This window comes from Rhinolophus hipposideros, assembly GCF_964194185.1.
Source record: "Rhinolophus hipposideros genome assembly, chromosome: X".
Lineage (NCBI taxonomy): Eukaryota > Metazoa > Chordata > Mammalia > Chiroptera > Rhinolophidae > Rhinolophus > Rhinolophus hipposideros.
The window spans coordinates 81,605,915-81,628,875 of NC_138046.1; the positions used below are offsets into that span (position 1 = coordinate 81,605,915).

General features: G+C 50.0%; 1 protein-coding gene across 13 annotated transcripts; it reads right to left on the reverse strand.

Moving 5' to 3' along the window:
* Window positions 1–694: 694 nt before the first annotated feature.
* LAS1L (LAS1 like ribosome biogenesis factor) lies at window positions 695–21,206 on the reverse strand. Of its 13 annotated transcripts, none has more exons than XR_013992919.1 (15): window positions 20,834–21,153; window positions 19,895–20,020; window positions 18,834–18,903; window positions 17,929–18,010; window positions 16,808–17,089; window positions 16,514–16,560; window positions 15,547–15,656; window positions 13,651–13,736; window positions 13,253–13,303; window positions 12,748–12,954; window positions 12,250–12,397; window positions 9,387–9,499; window positions 6,658–7,193; window positions 2,994–3,144; window positions 695–1,036 (listed from the first exon to the last, which is right to left on the reverse strand). XR_013992919.1 is itself a non-coding variant. In XM_081042131.1 (15 exons), the coding sequence occupies exons 1-14, from the start codon at window positions 21,022–21,024 to the stop codon at window positions 1,571–1,573; spliced, it is 2,211 nt and encodes a 736-aa protein (XP_080898257.1). In that variant the 5' UTR covers window positions 21,025–21,153; the 3' UTR covers window positions 695–1,036; window positions 1,556–1,570. The 13 variants fall into 13 exon arrangements, 10 of the variants coding, with proteins under 10 accessions (XP_080898257.1, XP_080898258.1, XP_080898261.1 ...); XR_013992920.1 differs by having other exon boundaries at window positions 2,994–3,141; window positions 20,834–21,145; XM_081042131.1 differs by lacking the exon at window positions 9,387–9,499 and adding an exon at window positions 1,556–1,694.
* Between the last annotated feature and the right edge of the window lie 1,755 nt (window positions 21,207–22,961).

Genomic DNA, 22,961 nt, shown 5'->3' on the forward strand with positions numbered 1-22,961 from the left:
TTAGTAGAGGAAATCAGGTTATCATAAGTAACGTCCTTTCTCACCAGGCAGAGGTCTCTGAGGGGTGAAAACATGATTTATTTATCTGCCTCTTGGCAGCTCAGGGCTGGCTGACACAGGGTAGGCACCCTGAATGTCTGAGGCAATTAGGTGACCATAGAGAAGGAGCTCTGGGTCAGTCCCTAAGGGATTTCTCTGGCTCCAGTGTCCACCACAGGAAGTCCACTCTATCTTGTGTAGGCCAATGGAGTGTGAAAGTCACAAAGAAAGCTTTCTGTTTGGCTGTCAACTGCTGTTTGGTGCCCAGTGAGGGCAGGCAGGGAGATGAGTCAGAAGCCTGCTGGGTAGCATCAGGAAGGCCTGGGTCTTCCCACTGTCCGGGAGGTTCTGAGCACATTCACCTGATACTGGCTGGGCTCTATGGCCAGCAATGCCTCTCTTCTGGGGTCTGATGCTTCCAAGTGAGCTGACCTCATACTATAGCTGAGGGGAGCGAAAATGGTTTCAGTCAAGATCTGAATGGAGCCTGGTGGTGGCAACAATCAGGGGCAGTGGGCCCAAGGGGCCTCAGGATCCACCTCCCACTCAAAGCCCTGTTATGATCCTGCCTTCTCTGGAGCCTCCAGAATAAAGGGAAAACTAACTACATTGGTCTGCCCCAGCACACACACCTTCACCTCACAAACACCAAAACAACAGTTGCCTGTTTATTTTTTTTTCAAAAAACCCAACCAAAACAAAACATAATTAAAATGCCATTGTGGTGAAAGATGAGCTGATGCTGCTGATTCGGGCTGTCTCCCAGATTGTTTTCAGGGAACATCAGGTGCACTGGTAGGGTGGGCTGCTGTCACAGCAAGAATGGCACCAAGGCAGGCCTCAGAAGAGCTGCAGGCCACTTTTGAGCCTGTGCAGCTGACCCTGGCTCCAGAGAAGGCCCTCCAAGTTGCTGCTGTCGTTGCTGCAGCTGCTGCAGTTGCCACTGCAGTTGCCATTGCAGTTGCCATTGCGAGTGCCACAGCTCAGGCCCAGGGTGCTGCGGAGATGGGCAGGGGACTCAGTCAAGGAAGGAGGCAACTTTAGGCTCTGGAAGGGGTAAGGATGATGTTTGATGTGTGTGTGTCTGTGGGAAGGGTCCTCCCTCTCACCTAGCTTTAAAAAGAAAAGACTAGAGCAAATCTGAGAAACCACTTCAGATGGGACCCAGTGGTGGCTCTGCCCTCCCCTCACTTGAAGGAGATAGGGAAGGAATGGAACTTTACAAATGAAACTTTATGCAGAGCCCCAATATATAAACCAGATTAAAACAGAGATATGTAGGTGGAGGTAGAAGGGGGACCTGCACCACCCCACCCGCAGGAAGATATTGAAAGTGGCTGCTTTAACAGGCCTCTTCCAAGGCCCTAGAGCTTGGGAACCCAGAGCACCCAGGGCTGGAACCCTCCCACCTCCAAAAACCGGTTAAAAGGCCCAAAGCCAGGCTTAGGCTACAGGGCTGGGCCCAGTTCCCACCCCAGGATTTTAAGATTCCTCTAGGGAGACACTGCTCTCTCACCTTCCCTGGCCCTGTTCAGAACACTCTTGCTTCCCCTGCTTCCTGCAGGTCAAAGGTCCTTCCAGGTTGATGAGGGTGACAGCTGAGAGCAAAGCTATCATACCTCCTCTCAAGCAGATCCATGGTTACACTACTGCAGCTGAAAAAACCCTTATAGATCTAATCCCAGCCCCTCCCATCACCCACCATCTTACAGACAAGGGAACTGAGGCCCAGCGATGAAGAGGGCCTTGCTCAAGGCACAAAGCCAAGTGGGTGGAGCTGAGACAAGGAGCCGTGGTAGGAATGCCGGCTCCAGTGGAAGAAGCCTCCCTGCTACAGGGGGTATGGTAGTTGGGTCAAATCAGCTCCACCTGCCCACACTTCACCTTTGATACCTTGGTGCTCATCAAGCCAGCCTCACCCTAGCGTAGAGGAGGTGTCTCAATCTCTCTCTCCCTCCCTCACTCCCTCCCTCCCTCACTCCCTCCCTCCCTCCCTCCGTCCCTCTTTCAGACTTGTGGGTACCACTACCAACTATACACTAACTGGCTTCCCCGGCTGCCTCCTCTCCTCTCCAAGAGACCTGCTGCACCTTGGCCTCGGACAGTGATGAGTCCATGCCTGGCCTGCTGCTGGGCCCCTGGGTTCTGTAGCCCTCTCTCTGAATGTCCAGAGGAAGATGGGCTCATCTCCCAGGGAGTGGTCAGGTAACACAAGGATAAACTCTCAGTTTCATGGGCCCACAGAGGTCTGTCTCTGGTACACACAGGATTCTCCCAGTCGTGATTGCCCCACATTACAGAATGTATGGGCCTCCTGGACGGGCTCCTTTTGAGTTATCAGCAGAGACCCTCAGCAAGGGCCTCTTGGTTACTGAGGCTCTCAGATGACCCAAGGGCTCCCACACCTGTAATCCAGAGGCAAGTTTTGAGGGAGAGCATGAAGCCCTGCACAAGCCTTGCTACCAAGATGCCTGGACAGTGTGGGGAGGCCTATTGATTACTCTGTGCACCTCTGGACAAATCCCTTCCCCTTTCTGGGCCTCAGTTTTCTCCTTAGGAACACGAGGAAGTTGGATTAGAGCATCTGTTCTTAACTTTTGAGAGTTGTAGACCCTTTAGAGAACCTGTTGAAAGGTATGGAATTATCTCCTCCCAAGATGCACATGCGCACATGCACACATACACACACACACACACACACACTCACACATGGATGGAATCTGAGAGGGGTGTCAAGCCAGTTCTGCGTGGCCGCCTCACTGGCTCCCCCACTAGGGGCTGGCAGTCCTGGCAAGGGCCCAGCCAGGGACTGGAGCTTACACTTCACTCATTTAGGCCCTGACTAAGGGCAGCTACCTCCCCCACCCACCCCACTTTGTGTCCTCTTCCTCCTTTCCTCCCTCCTGCAGGAGGCAGAGAAAGGGGAGATAAATCCTGCCACCACGGGCACTCACCCCTTCTTGCATGTTGGGGGTTCCAGCCGCTGCTCTAGCACAGGCTGGTCCAACAGATACATGGTGTCATAATTTTCCAGCATAAGCTCTGCTGGGTCCTCGGTCTGACCTGGTATTTGGCCTAAAGGGAAGGTCTCCCACCGCACATCTTCTGTGGAGTGAAGGGAGGAGGCAAGAGCGGATTGGTTAGCTAGTTCTCAGGCCCACCTCTCCTATCTACCCACCCACCTCAATGACCCCACTCAGCATGGGCTCCGTGTATCTAAAGCCTCACTCTTCTCTGCATCACTTCTCCAGAGCTCCTGTCCACCTCAGCAGTCCCCACCCCTTCCCCACTCCCCCATACACTCTTTATGGCCCTTCTTCCCATGTGTGTGTAGACACACACACACCACCAGCACCACAACTCACCTGCACACCAGGCACAGAAATACAAACACTTTTCTTCCTCTCCACTCTTCTCCGTCCCCAGACATGTCCCCACACAGACACAGACAATGACATCTGTTTCAGATCTGGCTTTATATCGCTACCTCAATGTCTCACCCTCACCCCCATTTCCACACACATATATATCCTGGAGAGTCTGGATGCCCCAGAATTCCCACTGCACCTCCTCCCCAAACTCACAGAGTATCTGAATAATCTAGGTTTCCTACATATGTATACACAAACTCTGACATGTTTGAATGCCATGCCATTTCTCAGTGGCCTTGCCTTGACAGATTTACACACACACACACACAGCACCTCAAGGTGGACTTCCTCACAGAGACATTATGTTCCTCCTGCCCCCTGCAGTCTTATTGCCACCAGCTGCACACAAAGAACATTCCTTGTCTAGGAAGGGCTGTCTTACTGCATACCCTACCCCCACCACTGCCTACCTGTACACACAAGCACACAGATCGAGCCCCCCATTCAATGAATGTTCCCAGTTTCACTCTGTTCCTCCTAGACCTCTCACACAGGCACACAACCCAATAATCTTAGTGTCACTGCATCCCCACATATGTGTATGCACACAGAGAAAGCAATGGCAAAGGGGAGAGGGAAAGGTTTTAATGTCCTAGCCTTTCCACGTTCACAAACCACTCCTTCCTTCCCCCATCCCAGAGATACTCCACTGGAGAATGAACTATGACAGACACTCTCAACCCTTCTGCCCTGCCCCATCCCTTACACACTGTCCACACAGTGTTACACTAAATCCCCACCCCCACGCTTACACCAATACATCCAGTGTTTTCATTTGAAGCCTTCACTAATGAGCTTCTCCAAGTAGACCCAGTTTCTGGCCTCTTGGTACCCAAAGAATTCTCCCTGTCATAATGCATTCTAGAAAGTATCAACCCTGGACTAACTTTTTATGTTACCCATAGAAGCCTGTCAGGAAGGGCTATTCCTTTGCCTGCCTATCTCCCTACCCCCTGGCTCTTTTACAGGAACGAAGTTGTGCCTGTCCTGACACCCTGCCTTGCCCTGTATGTACAAAGATAGCTGTGTACACAAGGACCAATGCCCCCATGTCACTGACCTGACTATCCTCCCTCTCCATCGCCAACATCCCCAACCCTGTCTACATCACTGCCTCGTCTCTCTAGCCTTACACTCTTGTACGTGTTCCGTCAGAGACAACATGGACACACAAGCAATCTCTGGATGGCGGTCTCACTGCCTATTCTCACAAATTTCCATGCACTCCCACCTCAGTGCTGCCACTTCTCTCCCTCACACACATACCTCCTGGTCCTCATAGGTCTTGGCAACCCTGCCTCCTCTTCCAGCCTCCTCTTCCCAAAACATCCATAACTACGTATGTGTGTATGCACAGATGCATGTACAGTGACTTCACAATGACCTTTTCATAGCCTGTTCTCTCTCTCTCTCTCTCTCTCTCTCTCTCTCTCTCTCTCTCTCTCTCTCTCACACACACACACACACACACACACACACACACACACACACACTCTCTCTCTGCCTGTGTCAATGCCCTTCACTTTCAATATTTACAAAGACCCACAAACACAGACCTCCTTGCCCTAAGAGATTTCTCACTGTGCCTTGCTTTGTCCAGCACGGGCAGGCACACACCCATTGAGACACACAGACAAAAACATGTTCCCTCACCGCTAGCACTCTCATTATGCCCCAGCCCTTGCACACACATCTACACAAGGGCAAAGGCTCCACCTTCCCCCCAAGTTCCTTTACTGCCTCCCCTCTCTTGCTATGGTTCCCCACCATACCCACCCTACACCACACCCAGTCCCAGCTCTTTTCCCTCCCTCCCTTAGGCTCCATCACACAGGCTGTGCCCCATATCTAAGTTTGTACACGTACACACACAAACACACACGCAAGTGCGCGCGCGCACACGCACACACATACCAGACTCTTCATTCCTTTGGGGTTACCCTGTCTTAAGGTTCCTGCTCCCTAACCTAAATGAGGGCACTCAAAAGACCACCCTCAGGAGGAGCATATTCATGTTCCCCCACTTTCTTACCACCCAGCCCTCCCTGCCCCCTTCCCAGCTTTGCCTCACTAAGTTGTATGCTCACCTAAAAACTATGTCACTCCTTATGCTCACTCTCCTGCTCTTCCACTTCCTGATTTAATGCCCCTGGTTTCCTTCTTTCTCATGCACACAGCAAAACCCTGTCTCATCACCACCCAGCCTCCATGTGTATATGCACGCGCACATATGAGGTCTGACAATTAGGTTCAAGAACTTGTTGCAATGATATTGCTAACCTTTTTTTGTTATCAGAGGGATTATTCATTATGAATTTGTACCAACTGGACAAACAGTTAACCAAGTTTACTATTTGGAAGTGCTGCAAAGACTGCGTGAAAAAGTTAGACAACCTGAACTTTTTGCCAATAATTCATGGTTCTTGCATCACGACAATGCTCCAGCTCACATGGCACTGTCTGTGAGAGAGTTTTCAGCCAATAAACAAATAACTATATTGGAACACACACCCTACTTACCTGATCTGGTACCCAATGTCTTCTTTCTTTACCCGAAGACAAAGGAAATATTTAAAGAAAGACATTTTGATGACACTCAGGACATCAAGTGTAATGCAATGTCAGCTCTGATGGTCATTCCGGACAGAGTTCCAAAATTGCTTTGAAGGGTGGACTAGGCACTGGCATCTGTACATAGCTTCCCAAGGGGAGTACTTTGAAGGTGACCGTAGTGATAATCAGCAATGAGGTATGTAGCACTTTTTCTAGGATGAGTTCGTGAACTTAATTGCCAGACCTCGTATATACAAAAAGTACTGTGTTCTCCCTGCGCTGCGTCACTGCATATGAAAAACACATGCTGAATCAGACATATATCCACCCCCTACCTCTCGTGTCCTTCTTGGTTTTGCTGAGCAGGACCCACACCCACACCATGCCCTCTGAACATGCTCTCTGCGTGAAGCAGCCTGCAGCATGAGTGCTTAGGCCCCTGGTGCTTACACTCTTCATCCTAAGGGGTAGGGAAGCTAGCTGTTATCCATACACCAGACTGCGACCCAGGCTTGCGTTATGTGGGCTACCTCCTGCAACTTTTCCATCTCTGCTCTAGGGTGGAAGGAAGCCTCAAGAGCCAGCCAGTAAGGGCAGTTTGGTGTGAGGAGAAAGTGGGTGTCAGGCTTCTTACCTGAACTAACTTGCCATGCAGAGCCCTGCAAAGCTCCTCTTTTCTGGGCCAGGAGCCTGGCATTCTCGGCAGTGGGGGACTCCACTTCCACAGAGAAAGGCTCCACATCCATTCTGCCTTCATCATCTTCTTCGTCGTCTTCATAATCATCATCATCATCATCGTCATCGTCATCATCATCATCTGCGTCATCATCCTCCCCCCACTTCTCCCGGTCATCATTTTCCTCTTCTCCCTCTTCCTCCTCTTCCACATGGTCTTCCATGACCTCTTTCGCCTCCTTCTCATCTTCCTTGACATTATTAAGGCTGCCCAGCTCCTTCTGTGGCTGGGCTTCTTCAGGCCCAGAGCAGGAGCCAGCCGGTTTGAGGTTCCCATACAGGCTGTCCAGGGTGTATGCAGACTTCCCGATGGGGGAGGCCTCTGAGCCCTCCTGCGCCAGACTGTTTTTTCCATTTTGGGTATAAATGGAACAGATGCCCAGAAGTTTCTCCTGGTCCTCATCTGGCAGGAGCTGCCCCATGGCTTTGAAGATGCTGAGCAAAGGGAAGGACGGGGTAAAAAGATTCAAAATCTCAAGTCACTTCATACCCAACACTCCACGGTTTGAACTTGGTCTCTGAGCTTCCAGACCTGCCTCTGAAAGGCAGTGCAGTAGAGCAGACAGGACACAGAAACAAGACCATGAACCCTGAACAAGCTCTGTGATTCATCTGGGGCTCACTTCCATTCTCGGGAAAATGAGGAAAATAATGGCACGACTTATAGAATGCCTGGCACAGTGCCTGGCACACAGTGGGCATGCAATAAATGATAGCTATTATTAATCTGTACTAAAATGCCATGTAAATACACAAACTAGTCAATAGGCCTGCAGGGCTGGACCTGAGAATGGCAGATCCCTCTCTTCCCCTGGCCTAGCTGAGCAATCTGTCCTGAGCTCCGAAGATATGCCTGGAAGTGTGCTGGGCTCCTTCTGCCTCGAACGAAAGTGGGATACCTTTCTGGGAACAACTACAGCCCAGCCTGGAATGGAGAAAAAGAAAAAAAAAAGCAGCAGTCGACAAGACAAAGCAGGATGTGGGAGGGAGGCCAGATGAGCACTGCAGAGCCCGGGCACTACGGGAGCTTGGGGGAGGCAGAGAGCACAGGACAACAGGCGAGATTGAGGGACAGCTTTATGCAGAGACAAGAGCTAGCACACTGTGCTGTGTGCATGTGGCGAGAGAAGCCTGGCTCCAGGGGAAGGGCTGTGCTGAGGAGCTGTGGGAGGAAGAGCAGGCTACAAAGGTGAAGTGTGTGTGTTGGGCGGAGGTGTCACCTGATGATTGAGCACAAGGGAAGGCTGCGTTTCTGGAGATCTCCATGGTGCCCATGTGGAGGACGGCCTGGATATGGCAGGCTGGACGCATGGAGACCAGGGAGAGTTGGTGAAGGCTGACCTAGGGCACTGGCAGTGGAGATGAGAGGGAGAAGCTGTGAAGGACAGACGACAGACAGACAGACGGACGGACAGAGAGCACAGCTTGATGACCAGATGGCAGGAATCAGGCAGGAGAGTTAAAGATGGTGACATAGTGCACACATAGGACGGCGCTAACAGCAAACCCACCAACAGATACACAGCCGCTGGGGAGGAGAGCTTCTGGGGAGGAAGAGGGTGAAAACCCCTTGCAGAGCCTCACATTTAACCGGGTACCTAGAAGGCACCTGGCCACTGATGGAGGCATGGGTGGGGTGGACAGATGGGACGGTTTCTTCTAGGTGTATGATGTTTGAACTGTGGACCGTTCATAGAGGGGCCACATATTCTCAGGGGGCTGTTTTCTCTCTGGGCCTCACAGGTAGACTGGCCACATATGCGTGGTCACTGGTTGCTGGGGGCTAGTGACTCAACTGGGAGACCCTCTGTAGGGCTAATTTCATATTCCAAGAGGACACTGGCTCAAACTGAATTGATATTGGCTGGCTGGGGGAAGCTCTTGAAAAGCTTCCAGCCTTACTAGAGGAAAAGCCAGAGAGAAACTCTCTTCTCTCTCATTGTGGCCCATTAGTATGATTAATAATAAATATTCCCAGGCACTTGACATTGGCAAGATGCCATATCACCGCTGTTTATTATTACATACCTGCTATCTCGAGCTGTCTAGTCTGACCACTGAGGTGCAGGGGTGATACGAATCTTAAAATGCATCTCCTTGCTCAGGTTTGCTGGGTCACAGGTCAGGTTGGTGGAAAGGAGGTGGACTTTGGACTCGCAAAACCTGGGTCCAAATCCCTGCCCCCACCATCAACAAACCATGTGACTTTTGGATAAGTCACTTCGCTCCTCCGAGCCTCAATGTCTTTCTTATGTGTCAAATAAGGGTATTATACCTCTATCTCCAAAGACTGCTGTGTCTAATGAAGTAACTTCTACAAAAAACACAGCACCATGCCTGACACTTAATTGCCAGTGGTATCTTTTATTTTTCCTCTGGAGAAAACAAAAGCCACGTTCTGTATGTGCCTAATCACATGCTTTTTGCAGTAATGCGATCTAATAGAACACCACAGGAGTAAGGACTGGATTATCTGGATTTTGGTCCCAGCTCTGACTTGCAGATTTGCTACTGACTTGCAGCATAATACCTGGGGAAATCCCGTTTCCCATTCTGTGTAATGGGGTGATTAGGACTAGATTCACTGATTATCTGGCAAAAGCAGGATCTGTGCACAAGGAATCGTACCCAAGTGAGCCGCTGTTACTGCTGGCATGTGTCGCATCCCTCTGGTATGCTTGGGTTGGGAGATCTCTGTGGTCCAGACTTCTCCAAGACCAGCAGCTTCCACTCTGCAGGCACTTAGGATTGGAAAGTACCTTGAAGGCCACCTATCCAAACCTCTCCATGCTGCTTTTTTCACTCCCTCCCCCCATTATATACACATGCCGTGTTCCTTCTGGCTTTGAAACTTCCTTTATTCTTTTTCGTGCTCGAATTGCTCAAATGTCTGTGATGCTTTCCTTGCCCCTCCAGGCCTTTGTAGTTCTCCTCCCAGTTTCCCACCCATCCATATAACTTCCGGTCTAGAGCACACACATCTGGAGATTTGGCTGTTTGGTTCAGTCCCATCCCCTGCCAGTCTTGCCCTGGCTGACACTGTCTATAAGTCTACTTTTTTTCTCTTCTAAGCTACTACTGTGCCCTGAATGGCATCAGGGTGCACGACTCTGGCTCTATGGGGCGATCAGGGGACTAAGAGGGTCTTGGCATCCAGACTCCCACTTCATTCATTCCCCCAGCATGGAGTCAGCTCCCACCAAAGACAGAACTGCTGGCAATGAGACAGCAGAGTATAGTTTAGTTCAACAATGTTTACTGAGGCCTATTTGGGACCTGGACTTGTGTGGTGTCTTGTGGTACAGATGGCTATGCAGAGCCCTTGCCCTTGAAAAGCTTAGTCTGATAGAGGGAAGGAGACACTAGGGAAGTAGACACAGCAACACAAAATCTCAGATTTGGGAAATATTTGAGAGTCAACATGACAGGGTAGATGGTGCCGGCACCAAATGAGATAGGGAGCAGAGGAGGAAGACCACTTTGGGGTTGGGGTGGGGAGTAAGATGACCAATTCTCTTTTGGTCACAATAAGGTGCCTGTGGGACATCCAAGGGGAGATAGCTGACTTGCTGTCAAATATAGGAGGGTGAATCTTGGGGAAAAGGCCAGGGTTAGATAAAGAGAATTGGGCCTCGGCACTTTATAGGAACTAGTAAAAAAGCAGACATTTCAAGGTGGGAGTGGTAAACAGCATCAATGCAGCAGACACAGCAATGGACAAGGGCCCACTGGATTTGGTAATTAGGAGGTCAAAGCAGCTCTAGGGGTGAACGCCAAATTGCGGCAGGTTGAGGTGTAAGAGGGTAGTGAGGAAATCGAGATTGTTGAGTGTAGATTACTCTTTTGAGATGTTCTGATGGGAGAGGAAGGAGTGATAAGCTGGTGATAACCCAACAGAGGGATGCAGGGTCAAAGGAGATTTTGCTTGTGTTGTTGTTATTGTTGTTTTAAGATGAGAAAAACTCAGGCACGTTCATAGGTTGAAGAGCAAGAGCCAGTAGAGCAAGGGAGAGGCTGGGATGAGGCCCCAGCGATGCTGGCAGAGGTGGCTCCAGAGCACAGGTGGAGGAGCAGGCTCTGAGGTGGGGCAAGGCCACCTCATCCTGAGACTGGTGAGAAGGTTGAGTGGAGCCGCAGATCAGTTCACGAGGACTGGACCTTGGGTCGAGGGGGCCCTGCTGGATGCCTCCACGTGCTCGAGGAAGCTAGGGTGAAATGGGAAAGGGGGAGGGGCTTGAGGTGAGTGGTAAGGGTTTACAACAGTCAGGAAACGGGAAAGTGGGCAGAAAACAAGTAAAAGTTCAGATAAGCAGAACTGAGGCCTGGCCCGAGATTAAAAATCATACCTCTGCAGTGGCAGCAATCCGCAGTGCTATGTGGTTTTCTCCAGCAGAGCTCAGCTCCTCGGGCTGAGGAGTGGGGGAAGCAGAGTAGGGATCAATCCCAGCTTGGGGGTTTGCAAGTCAGATATGACAAAGGATGGGCAGAGCCAAGGGTCCTGATGAGTGGCTGAAGTGATCAACCACAGACAGGATCAAGGGGAAGCAAGGATGAGTGAGGTAGGAAATGGAGGGATGGAGTCTGGATGCAGGCAAAGAGCAGATGCCATGTGATGTGAGGGTGAGGACGGGAAGGACAAGAGGTGGTGGTCATCGAGTGGGATGCTGGGGTGTCAGCTTTCAGAGATGGAACAGCTCTGAGTGGTGGAAATGGGTTGCTGAGTGTCATGGAGAATGAAAGTCACCAGAGTTGAGGAGCTGCAGAGTGTCAGATGGGTCACTCAAATGAAACAGATATTGCTCCAGAAAGCAGGAAGAGAATCGGGTGCTAAAGCCTTCTATGAGTATGAGGGAAGTAGCTCAGGGTCAGGGAATGACAGAGAAAAGGAAAGGGAGACAACCACAGGTATTTACAGGAACCAGTGCAATATTCAGTTTGACCACAGTGCCCAGGGCGGATTGGGTAAAGGGGAATCACAGTGCCCAGGGCAGATGGGGTTAAGGGAAATCTGCCCCATGATAGGTTGGGGTAACATCAGAAAGATCTTTGAATGTCAGGCTAAGAAGCCCAGACATCATCAGGAAGACAACAGAGAGCCACTGAAGGTTGCTGAGCACCTATGAGAGGTATACTTTGGGAAGATAACAGAGGAAACAGTACTGGGCTTAGAGTCAGAAGACAGGTTCAATAATAAACAGCAGCTACCATTTATTATGCACTTACTCTGTATAGGCCACTGTGCTAAGCACTCTAAGGGAGTTGTCTCATCCATTCTCACACTGCACTCAGTTCAGCCAGGCCTTAAGCTGTGTGATCTCAGGCAAGAATACTCTACTCCTCCCCTCTTGGGGACTCAGTTCTCTCATCGGTTAGTAGGAGGGAGACTGAGTAGGTGTCCTCTCAAGGGCCCGTCTAACTGCCATTCTAGGGCTGTGCAGCTCTGAGGCCTGCAGGGCGTCACCCTCTTACAAGATGAATTCAAGAGACTTACAGCTGAAGGAGTTGGGGGCTGGCCCAGCAAGGTGAGCCCAAGCAGGACTCAACCACCTGGGGCCAGTCAAGGGAGGCAGAGCAGTTGAATAGCCTCCAGTTCTTTCTCGTTTCCCACTGGTCTGCAGAAAATCGGCGGGCATTCCGTCCTGAGAGAGAAGAGAGGGCGTGAGAAGGAACCAGTAAGCCCCCACCCTGTCCAACCTTGCACTTTGAAAACCTTGGCTCTGTCCCTCCCTATCCTCCCATACTCCCCACTCTATACCTCCTAGTTGCTCAAAGCATTCCAGGCCATGTGCCCCCAGCTCAGTATAGTTGGCTCTAAGAAGAAAAAGGTGGAGGGAGATTTCTCCACTGATGCCATAGGACCCTCTCAGGCAAACTTAAACCTTTAACCAGGGATGTGTCCGCCTGGTGCTATTCAGCCGAGCTGAGGACAGTGGCAGATGTTCTTGTCTGGGCTGCGTTAGGCCCTGGGGCTAGGGCTAGTCTCCCTCACCAGTCTTGGTGTTAGCCACGATCAGTTCAACGGTCCATCTGAGGATGTAGGTAGGCCGAACCCCACTGCTCCCCAAGGCTGGCAGCTCGGAGAGCATCCTCTCTAACAGGGCCTGCGTGAAGGTCTGGGAGTGCAGGCCCCTGAGCAGGGGCTGCCAGAATTGAGAGAATGGCTTTGGCACCACGATGTCACTGAAGTCCATGTTTTCTGGTTGCAACGGACACCCGTTGAAAGAGAAAGGCAAGGAGTGGGCAATGGGAGACAGGGAGCAGGAGGGAGAGAGAAAGCAGAAAGGAGGGACAGAAAGGAGGAAAGAAGGGGAGGAGAGAGAGGGAAAAAGAAAGGAGGCCCCGACAACAAAAACAGTTCCCACCGCAGAACAGGAGGAAAGAGAAGAGCAGAACAGCGGGGAGAGAAACTAGTTAGTATCTGGAAACAAACTGACTCAAAACAGTATAAAAGAAAAAGAACTCTGGTTCTAGCTTCAGCTTTGTCAGTAACTCACTGTGTGACTGTGGGTCAGTACCTTCCCCTCTCTGGACCTCAGTCTGTCCATCTGTAACGTGAGGATGTTGGACTAGATGGCCTCACAAGGCCCTTCCAGTTCTGCTGTTCTAGCTCTCTAGCAAGTGGCTAAATCACAATTAACACAGCACAATAACGGCATAAAGACTCCCCATCCCATCCCACCCCACCCCACCCAATTGCAGGCCACCTAAGAAAAGCCCAGCAAGGGCTTATTAGTGAGGCTCCCTGTTCTGCTCAGCCCAGAGGGGCTTCCAGAGGCTATGGAATGGCAGGTAACAGCCCTTGCCCCCCAGCCCAGGGCCTCCCAGCCCACCCCTGGTGTTCTTGCCCCCAAAACACAGTACCCTAGGCTGCAGTGAGCCCTCAGGACCCTACCTTCATACTCTATCTGCAAAGCTGCCAACTGCTCAAACGTGGGGATGAGAAATCCATCATCCAGAAAAGCATCCAGCACAGCTTCCCTGGAGCAAGAGGACGTTCAATTAAGCAAACTGAAGTAGACAGAAGAATCTCTCCTATGCCCTCCCCACCTTGCCCCACTCCCAAAGCAGCTAATGCCTCTGGCTCAAGTGGTCAAAGCAGCATGGGGGAAAAGGAACGCAGCTGACAGTTGGTTCTCAGGCCTCAGCCTCTTGGGGCAGGGGCTGGGCCCGAGATGGATCAGTGAGTTTTGAATAAGCGTTTACCAAGCACAAGCTGATCTAAGGCCCATAATAAGAGCAGCAGCAGCTGAACAAGCCTGAAAGCACAGATGGAGAAAAGTCTCAGGCCCCCAGAGGAGTTAAATGTTTGGGGTCACAGGGTTAAGTGCTTTTAAACTTTAGTTCCTGCTCAAACTATTTCTCTTGACAGTCCTCCAGTCTCCTACCCCCCTCCCCTTCTCCCCTGTTGCTTTCTTTCAGATCCTAAAAGCAGGAACTTTGGCGACTCAACTGCTGGACCAAATTTGATCCTTATCCTAGGAACTCCAAAAACCCAGAACTAAGTTACAGATGTTGCAAGTGCAGGCTCTAGGGGTAATCCCTCATCCTCATCTACCTTAAACTGAAAGCAGCAGCAGCCAGCTGTCTCCTCCAGAGCTAGCAGTTCCCCAAGAGGCTCTCCTAGCTGAACAGGCCTAGGGGGGAACAAGCGCTCCCAAGGTGTCTCAATGCCTGGAGAGTTGTCACATGAGCTCAGATCCCTCCCTCCACCAGGCTTGAGGAGGAAAGAGTTGTCTGTCCTTCTATCCACCTCCCATCTCTTCAGATACCAGTATCCAGAAAGAGCACTTAAAGCAGACAGCCAGCTGCCTGCTCAGCACAACCAGGCATATACTACTGCACAGAGGCACAGGGATAGTTTTTCCACCTGCTGAGGGGGCCACCAACCACCCCTCTGCTGAAGGGTGCAGCAAAGAAGCATAGGCTGGACAGACACTGATAAAACACCTTTGGACTAAGAAGGATCCTGGAAATGAAGACTCCAGGGGCGACCCCAACCTGCACTGAGGCTCCCACCCAGGCGCACTAGGCCATCTACTCATCACCTTCCTACGCGCTCAGCTCCATCCCAGATTCCTTCCAACCTCTGCAGCTCGGAAGGTCTAGCACTGCCTCCAGAGGTTCTCAGAAGAAAGTTCCCCAAAGCCCTTTCCAGCTGAATTTAGGTAGCGACCACCCAAGAGCTAGGAAGGACAGGAATGGATAGACATTGTTTGACTGCTCTGGATTTAACTAAGCACTGTTTTTTGGGGGGTGGGGGAAATGAAGGCTCATGGCCATACTGACGGGTGAGGGACTTAGTCTTTTGAGGAGCTAGGCCTTGGGAAGGCCCCTCGTGCTCCCCAACCATGACTATATGGGGGATGCTGATACTCTCCAATAACATTTCAAAAAAAAAAGATCAGCAGTGCCAACCATGAAGTAAGCAGAGCTTACCTCAAACTTATAGACAAGGGCTAGGCAGCGAGGTGGTAAGGATTTAAAACTTTTCCTAGTTGCCAAGAGCTGCACATACCACTGGACAGACAGAAACAAAGCGGGCTGACAGGAAACCTTCCTGCCCCTGGCCATTTTAGTGATTCAGAGTTGGCAACCCCCACCTGGTAGCTGGCAGGGCCAGGGGAAAAGGGTCATGCAGAATGCAGGGTCACCCCATGGGGTATAAGGATCATCCCTGAGATTTCCTACAGCAGAGGTTGGCAAGCTGAGATATGGAAACTGATTATCAGTGAGGCTGCTACATTCTACCCTAGAGAGTAAGGTGGCCCCTGATTACCTAGTTACACACCTGTTCTCCCATGTAATGCCCTTGAGCTCTGCCAGGATGCATTCTACAGGTGGGGACAGGTTATTCCATGCCTTAATGGCCTGAGGTAAATGCCTAAATTTCTCCAGCACCTGCCAGCAAAGAAGGTCCCATCAGAAGGCTGGTTTAGCCAGGCAACCCGCCCCCACACCTTCAGGACCCCGTCCCATAGGACCTCTCAGCACCTCCCTTTAGGGGACAGGGCAGGGTGTGCAAGGGTGGGCCCATCACTCCCCTATTGGCCCTGCAACTGAAATTATCTGGCCCTCAAATGCCAGACCTTCTCCTCTTCCTCCCCTTGCCCCCCAATTCCTTATGGCTCCCAATGACCAGATACCCCAATACTGAGATATTCAGTGGGGATATTTGGCTGGAGTTGGGCAGACCCTTGGGCCAAGGGATGAAGGGAAGCAATGGGTTATGGAAGAAAGGAAATCAGAAGACCCAAGTTCTAATCCTGGTTCTATCACCAACTGCATATGTGACCTTGGGCCAGTCTCTTCACTTATGCATGGCTTCAATTTCTTCATCTGTGAAAAGGAAGGGTTGAGCTAACTTGCTTCTAAGCTACCTCCCTTCCTGCTAAAAGCAACACCCCTCAAGCTCACCTGATCCAGGAAAGTTCCTGGGCGCCATGTGATGATCAGCTGCAGTACTGCAGGGCTATGCAACTACCTACGTAGGCCCAGTTGTTCCCTACCACCCAGTGGGACAGATTATCCACAAACTTCCATCATCTACTCCCTTCCATCGGTGGGGAGGATCAGCCAACTGAACTCTGCTCCTCTTGTCTCCTTCCTAGTTCCCTCCTCTCTCTTTCCGAGAAGTTCCCTCAAGCTTTGCCACTTTTCTTTCCAATTCCTTCTTAGGACTTCTCTCAGGTAGCTGGCAAGAGGAAAGAAATGGCTGGGGCAGGTGACAACACACCAAGTGAAGGGCACTTTCTTACCTTAAACTGCTCCTCTTCGTATGAGACCAGCAGTTCTCGGGTTCTTTCTGAAAACAGAATGGGGAAATAGATAGGGCGGCCAGCCCAGCCCCTTTTCCTGATAGGATTCTGAGCCCCTCTCACCTCATTCCTTGAGTAAATAGAATTCTTGCCTCTCCTACTTCACAGGGCTTAAGGAAGATGGTTTGTGACAGTAATTCTTTTAAGCCAAGATTCACCACATCCCCAGAGGAAATGCTACACCTGAGTCTTCCAGAATCCTGGGACCCTCTCTGCCCATCGAAGGACACCTACCATATAGCTCTTTATGTCTCTGAACCTTTTCCAAATGCTCGTCAACCTCTCTGTTTTCTTTGCTGTCTCCATCAGCCTTGACATCCAGCTCTGCACCCTTCCCCTCATCCTTAGGCTCCGATCTTTGTTCTGTGACGTCATCAATAACTTTCTTTTCTTCCTCATGGTCATCTTCATCTGTCTCTTCCTTGTCCTCTTCCAACTCCCAGGTCTCTCTCAGACTGTTCTCCAGTTGGCGGCTCCAGTAGGTCTGCTGGAGCCAACCCAGCACAAAATAGCAGCCTAAAGGAGGGGAAGAAGGAAGGCAGTGCAATAGAAGCAGCTACAGGCAAGCAGCTCCTAGCAGCCTCATCTTGCAAGCACTATGGGAAGGTGCCAGAGAAGAGGCTGGGCTCCAAGAAGGCAAAAATCTCCAATATCTGAAGCACCCCCTCTTGCTCTGGGTTAACCTCCTGTTCTCTGCTTTCTCTTGCTTACTAGCACTTTTCCTAGAAGAAAAAAAAATACAAAACACTAATACTGGACTTAGAGATGGGATGCCAAAAATGGCACAGGGCTGACAAGTAGGAGAACAGGGACAGTCCCACCAGCTGGTTACATGGCCTTGTCCAAGTCTCTTCCCCTTTTTAGATCTCAGTTTCCCCCAATACGAAGGGGTTAAGCTGAATCAGGCGTTTTTAATTGGAATGGGGTGTCCAAAGAACCCCTGGGTTCATGACACTTGATGGCTCACACCTCTCAACCCGCCCCCAACCCCGCCCCACCTCCTTCGCAGGCACAAAAGTTAAGGGAATGCTAGAAAAACTCAGTAATCGAGGCATCAAAGAGTATCATATTGGAGCCTAAAGCAGAAGAATTCAGTAACACCAATACTGTCTTCATTTAAAAATTTGGTATTTTGTTCATCGTGGGTTTTTCCACATTAAAATGTTATCTATCTTGATTACTTAGCTTCTGATGCCCCCTTAAAGTTTGTGTCCAAGGCAAGCACCACACTTGCCTCACCCTAGTCCTGGCTCTGACCCCAGGTGGAGACCCTCCTCCCTTTCCCTCTCCCCACAGTGCCACCCAGCTCAGGTCCCTGGGCTTAACTGTGATAGATATACTCCCTGGGGACTCACCTCTGCGGCAGTCATTTATGTGGGGCATTTTCTTGTGGGTCAACTCATGGCGAAGTTCAACAATCCAATCTGGAATGTTCACCTGATTGCGGGGGAGGGTATCAGTGCAGAAATTAGAAATTTTTAAAACTGGCGGGACCACAGAGATGAATTAGCCTGGCCTCCCCCCATTTTACAGACAGAAATTGAGGTCCTGAGAGGTTCTGGTCTTAGTGGCAGAGCAAAGATGAGAAACCAGGTCTCCTTATTCCTTTTACTGCTCTGAGGAGGTTAATCTTGAAAATCAGAAGACACTTGCTTCCCCCAACCACCAACCACATTCCTCCCACAAAGAGATTCCTGGGAATGAGCATTGACAATCACCTTCTCCAGCCTCCCTCTGCCTTGTCTGTACCAGTCCCTCTCCCTGGATTCCCTTTACCCCTCCTCCCTCCCTTTCTCCTTCCTATACCTCCTCCAGGAAGTTTCTCTTGATGGTTGAGAACTGGCCTGCCCTCTTGGCCTCTACACAGCTCACATACTCACTCATGGCAGGAATGCCTGGCATTTTCATGCTGCTTGGCTGAGCTTGTCTCCTCCCTCAGACTGTCAGCTCCCAGAGGGCAGGTGCTGTGACTGCCACCTCTTTCCTGTCCCCACCCAGTAATGCATTCCGTTTGAGCGCCTCAGCTTCACTGGGTCATCCTCAGCAAGCTGGGTAGGCCAAGCCCACTGAAGATAGCAGCCATGATCAAGGGAGCAAGTCTGCTTCTTTCAAGCTGGAGGCTGAGGCTCTGGGGTTCTTGTTGGGCTTGGTGGGTAGTGGTGAGCTGAGCTAGTCTGACTCTGCCCACATCACTCCATGCCCCACTTAGTGAGCCCTCCTTGGGAGAGAGAGTTGAGAAAGAACACTTTATCATACATACCTCCTGAGCCAGAAACTTGAGGGGAAGCTTGACAGACTTTGTCTTCCTCTCCGAGATAAGATTCACAAACCTGGGGTTAGGGGAGAAATAAGTGGCACAGCCCAAGTAACAGTTTTACTCAAACCACTGGGACTTCAAAACATGTTGCTGAATTACTGACACCTTACTTTTCCACAACCTTTCCACTGACTATCCTGTCCTGTTCTTATGGTTAGTATCAGCGAGAGCAGGGATGGTTCCATCCAGTCCAACATTTACTGAGTCTGCCCTGTACTGAACCCATACAGGTGAATAAGACAACTGCTCTGCCCTTGAAGAGTTCAGTCTAGGAGGAACAGTCATGACATAATATAGCATATTATGCTAGAACATACTGTTATAAATGCCAGAACAGAGGACTACATCAAATGATACGGGCAACACAGCTAAACAATGGAGAAGGTAAGAAGAGCTAGGAAAGATTTCAAAGCTGACAAGGGGAATAGGATGAGATGAACAAAGACTTTGACAGATGAGAAAACTCAGTAGCAGATTTTTTGCCAATGTGCATGAGACAGCTAAAAGTGCTCTGAGTCACTCTGTAAGCCAGGAACTCCCAGCCCACATCTCTGCTTCCACAGCTTAGCAACTTTTCAGTGTTTGTGGAGAGAAGGGGAAAAGGGTAGTACGGGGTACAGTTGGAAAAATCCACATTAAACCATGGCCAAGGACATTGAACCATTCAAAAAGTTCCTCTGCATGAAGAGTTAAACGGGAAGAAAAAAAATCAGCTGTCAAAGCTGGAAGAGTCCCACAGAGATCTTGGTCTGAACCACCTCCACCACATTCCAAGAAAGAGAAGGAAAGAAAAATAAGAGAGAAGGATCTTAGGAAAAGAAAAAGAGGAATGTGTGTTGACAGAAGCTGTCAAGTCAAATAATCACATGGTGACCCATACACAGGGACACACGAGGCTTTTTGCTTCAAGTAGCACCTGATGCCAAGATTTGCTCATCACATGCTACCCCCACCCCACCCCTGCCCTCAAAAGCACCCTCCACCCCTACCCATGTAGGTCTTACCTGACCAACGCCATGCCATAGAGCAGTCTAAGTTCATCAGTGCCCAAGCCACCAGTTTCATCCATGAGCTTACAGCGTACCAGGTCAGCAGTAGAAGCGACTGCCAGGGGGAGTTCGTTGCCTAACCTAAAGGGCCACAGTCCAGCACCATCATAAAGGTCCCTTACATTGGTCCACCCTCCACCTCAGAACCTATATATTTGGAACAGCTGTAGGCTATTCGAAATATATGTATTTGGAATATATATATATACATACTTGGAATAGCCTACAAATATATACCGGCTCAAGAGCACATGAACGAACACAAATCAAGAAGGTGGGAAGAGGGAGGGTAATGTCGCTGGGATCCAATAGTATACAGGGCATGAGAGGCTGGCTAGGTTACACACAGGACATCTAACCGCTCACAATCAACCCAAAATTCAGCATAGACCCACCCCTTTCTTTCATCCTGAAACCCTCAATTCATTCTGGTAGAGAAGATCCTATCTCTGAAACCTTTATCCCTTGTCCACTCCCAAATCAATCTTACCAACTGGACTAGGCGCCCGCATTTTACACGTAAGCTCTCCACCAAAAACCTCTTTAATTCCAATCGGAAATCCACCCTGGGGTGTTAACCTATTCCTTAAGCCCTATATCAGCCACACTGGTCCCTCCCGCATCCTCCCCAAGATGGGGGAAAGGGGAAAAGCTCGCAGATTTGACAAGAAGGTTGCTGAGGCACGCCCCCTTTCTTTCTGCAAACCGGATTAGTGCAAGAGCTTGGCTGCGACTTTCCCCCAGGTACTTGAGAGGCAACGCCCAAACCACGCAAAGGGGCACCATCGGGCAATTTGGGAGAAGACTGGAGAATAAGGCCTTACAGGAATTCCACAAAGGAAGACGTGAGGCTCCACCAGCACGTAGACAGGAGGGCTGAGCCTGTTGCTTTACCTGCTCCTCCACACCGAGATGCGGTTCAGCGCGTACCGCTGCAATTTATGGTCGTCGGAGAACAGATACACCGTCACCTGGTCCCACTCGGCCCTACTGAGCCAAGCGACCACGACGCGCTGGGCCCAGAATGGTGGCAACTCTTTCTCTTTGACGCACTTCCCAGACCACGCACTACACACGCGATCCATCCCCCGGGGACCCCGACCTGACCCAGTCCCGGATTCCCACCAGACACTGGGCTAGTCTCCAATCCTTGTGCAGCAATACTCCACACAGCCTTCACTCAACGTGCAAGCCTCACTCCAAACCGCCGCCGCGCCAGCAGCCAATGGGAGAGCGTGACCCCGACGCAAGCCCGCCTCCCAGCGTTAGCGTGGCAAATCGGAATGTGAAAGCTGGGGTCGACCTAACCACAAATTAGGGGTACGTCCTCGCCGGCCGGAAGTGTTCTTTTCTCAAAGCAGTTGTACCAGCTACAAGCATTCAGGCTCAACGTTCCACTAATTTCCTGGTTTCCTCTGTCCCAGACCCGGGCGTGGAGGGGGCGGGGAACGGGTATCTGGAATGCAGGAGGAATTTTACTCTTCGTCCCTGGTTGGCTGTGGAGGGATTGTGCTTGCCCTGTGTACTGGAAATGCGTTTATAAGTACGTTTCCATTGCCACAAATCAGTGCCTAACCCAGTAAAACACTATGGGCACTAAAGCAAGTCTACCAAATATCTAATATATAAACGTCTTAAATTGGGTTGAAAAATCTGAGTTTTCACATCTGTACAGTGAGTGGCTTAGAATGGGTGATCTCTAGCTTCTCTTCCATAGATGAAAATTGTAGGGTGTTTACTCTAACAGCATTCCACCACTATGTTAGTTTCAACATCCACAAAGGTATATTTAGTTTTTCTGGATAATTTCTGGAGTTCTGGGAGGAAAGCAATTTTAGGAAGCCCTTCTGATTTTACAGGTTGGCTAAAATGTGTTCAGGACTCTGTCCCAATCGTCATAGAAGTTGTTTTCCAATCTTAATACTCAGAGAGACAACTGTTGCTAGCAATCTTAACAGCATTGCTGTGAGTAGGCTCTTTTTCACTTTTACAGCAACAAATTCCAATCTATTTTCCTTATGTGCTTCTTTCTCCAGCCAGCTTCTCTTAAGATGTAGTCTGCCTATGGTTCTTGAATGCGATGGTTATTCTGCCCTGAGTAGTCATGCCAACCAGTAGGCCAGGTGTCTGCCAGAAACCCGACACCCTTTCACCTGCAGGATCTTGGTTGTATGCAGCCAAAGACAGGGAGATGGCTTATATGACCCTTCAAGATCCAGTCCAGTCAGAGGAGCTGCCATGTCTGCAAGAATCATTCACGAACTTTTTGGGTGGTTACAGGCTAATTGTGGATAATGCTTTTCAGGTAAAGACTCTTGTCTTTCCCCTTCTCCATGAAACTGAAGATCTCTCTGTTCCATGTGTTCCAAGAAAACTTGACCAAAACACATAACAAGAGCATTAAGTCTAATATGTGGCAAATGAGGCCTGAGACCTATTGAAAATTAGGGATTACTGGATCAAGTGTGTTAAGTAGTGATAGCTTAGAGGAAGTACTACATTAATTTCATGTGGCTGCTATAATAAATTTCCACAAACTTGGTGGGTTTTACTATAGAAATTTATTGTCTTGTAGTTCTGGAAGTCAGAAGTCCAAAGTCATTATTTGGCCAAACTCAAGGAGCTGGCAGGACCATAGTACCTCTGGCTGTTCTAGGGGAGAATCTATTCCTTGTCTTTTCCAGCTTCTGGTAGCTACTGGCATTCCTTGGCCTTGTAGCCACATGACTCCAATGTTCAAGGCCAGCATCTCCAAATGTCTCTCAGCTCCGTCTCCACTTTTTCTCTAAGTGTGTAAGATCTCCCTCTAATACACATGATTGCATTTAGGGCCAATCTGGATAATCCAGGATAATCTCCCCATTTCAAGATCTTTAATTACATCTGCAATTAAATTTATTTTAAAATTTATTTTACCTAACAAAGTAGCATTTTCTTTTCTTTCTTTAGTTTGCCATTTAAAGTAGCACACGCAGGTTCCAAGGATTATGCTGTAGGTATCTGTGGGGGACGGGGTGATTTT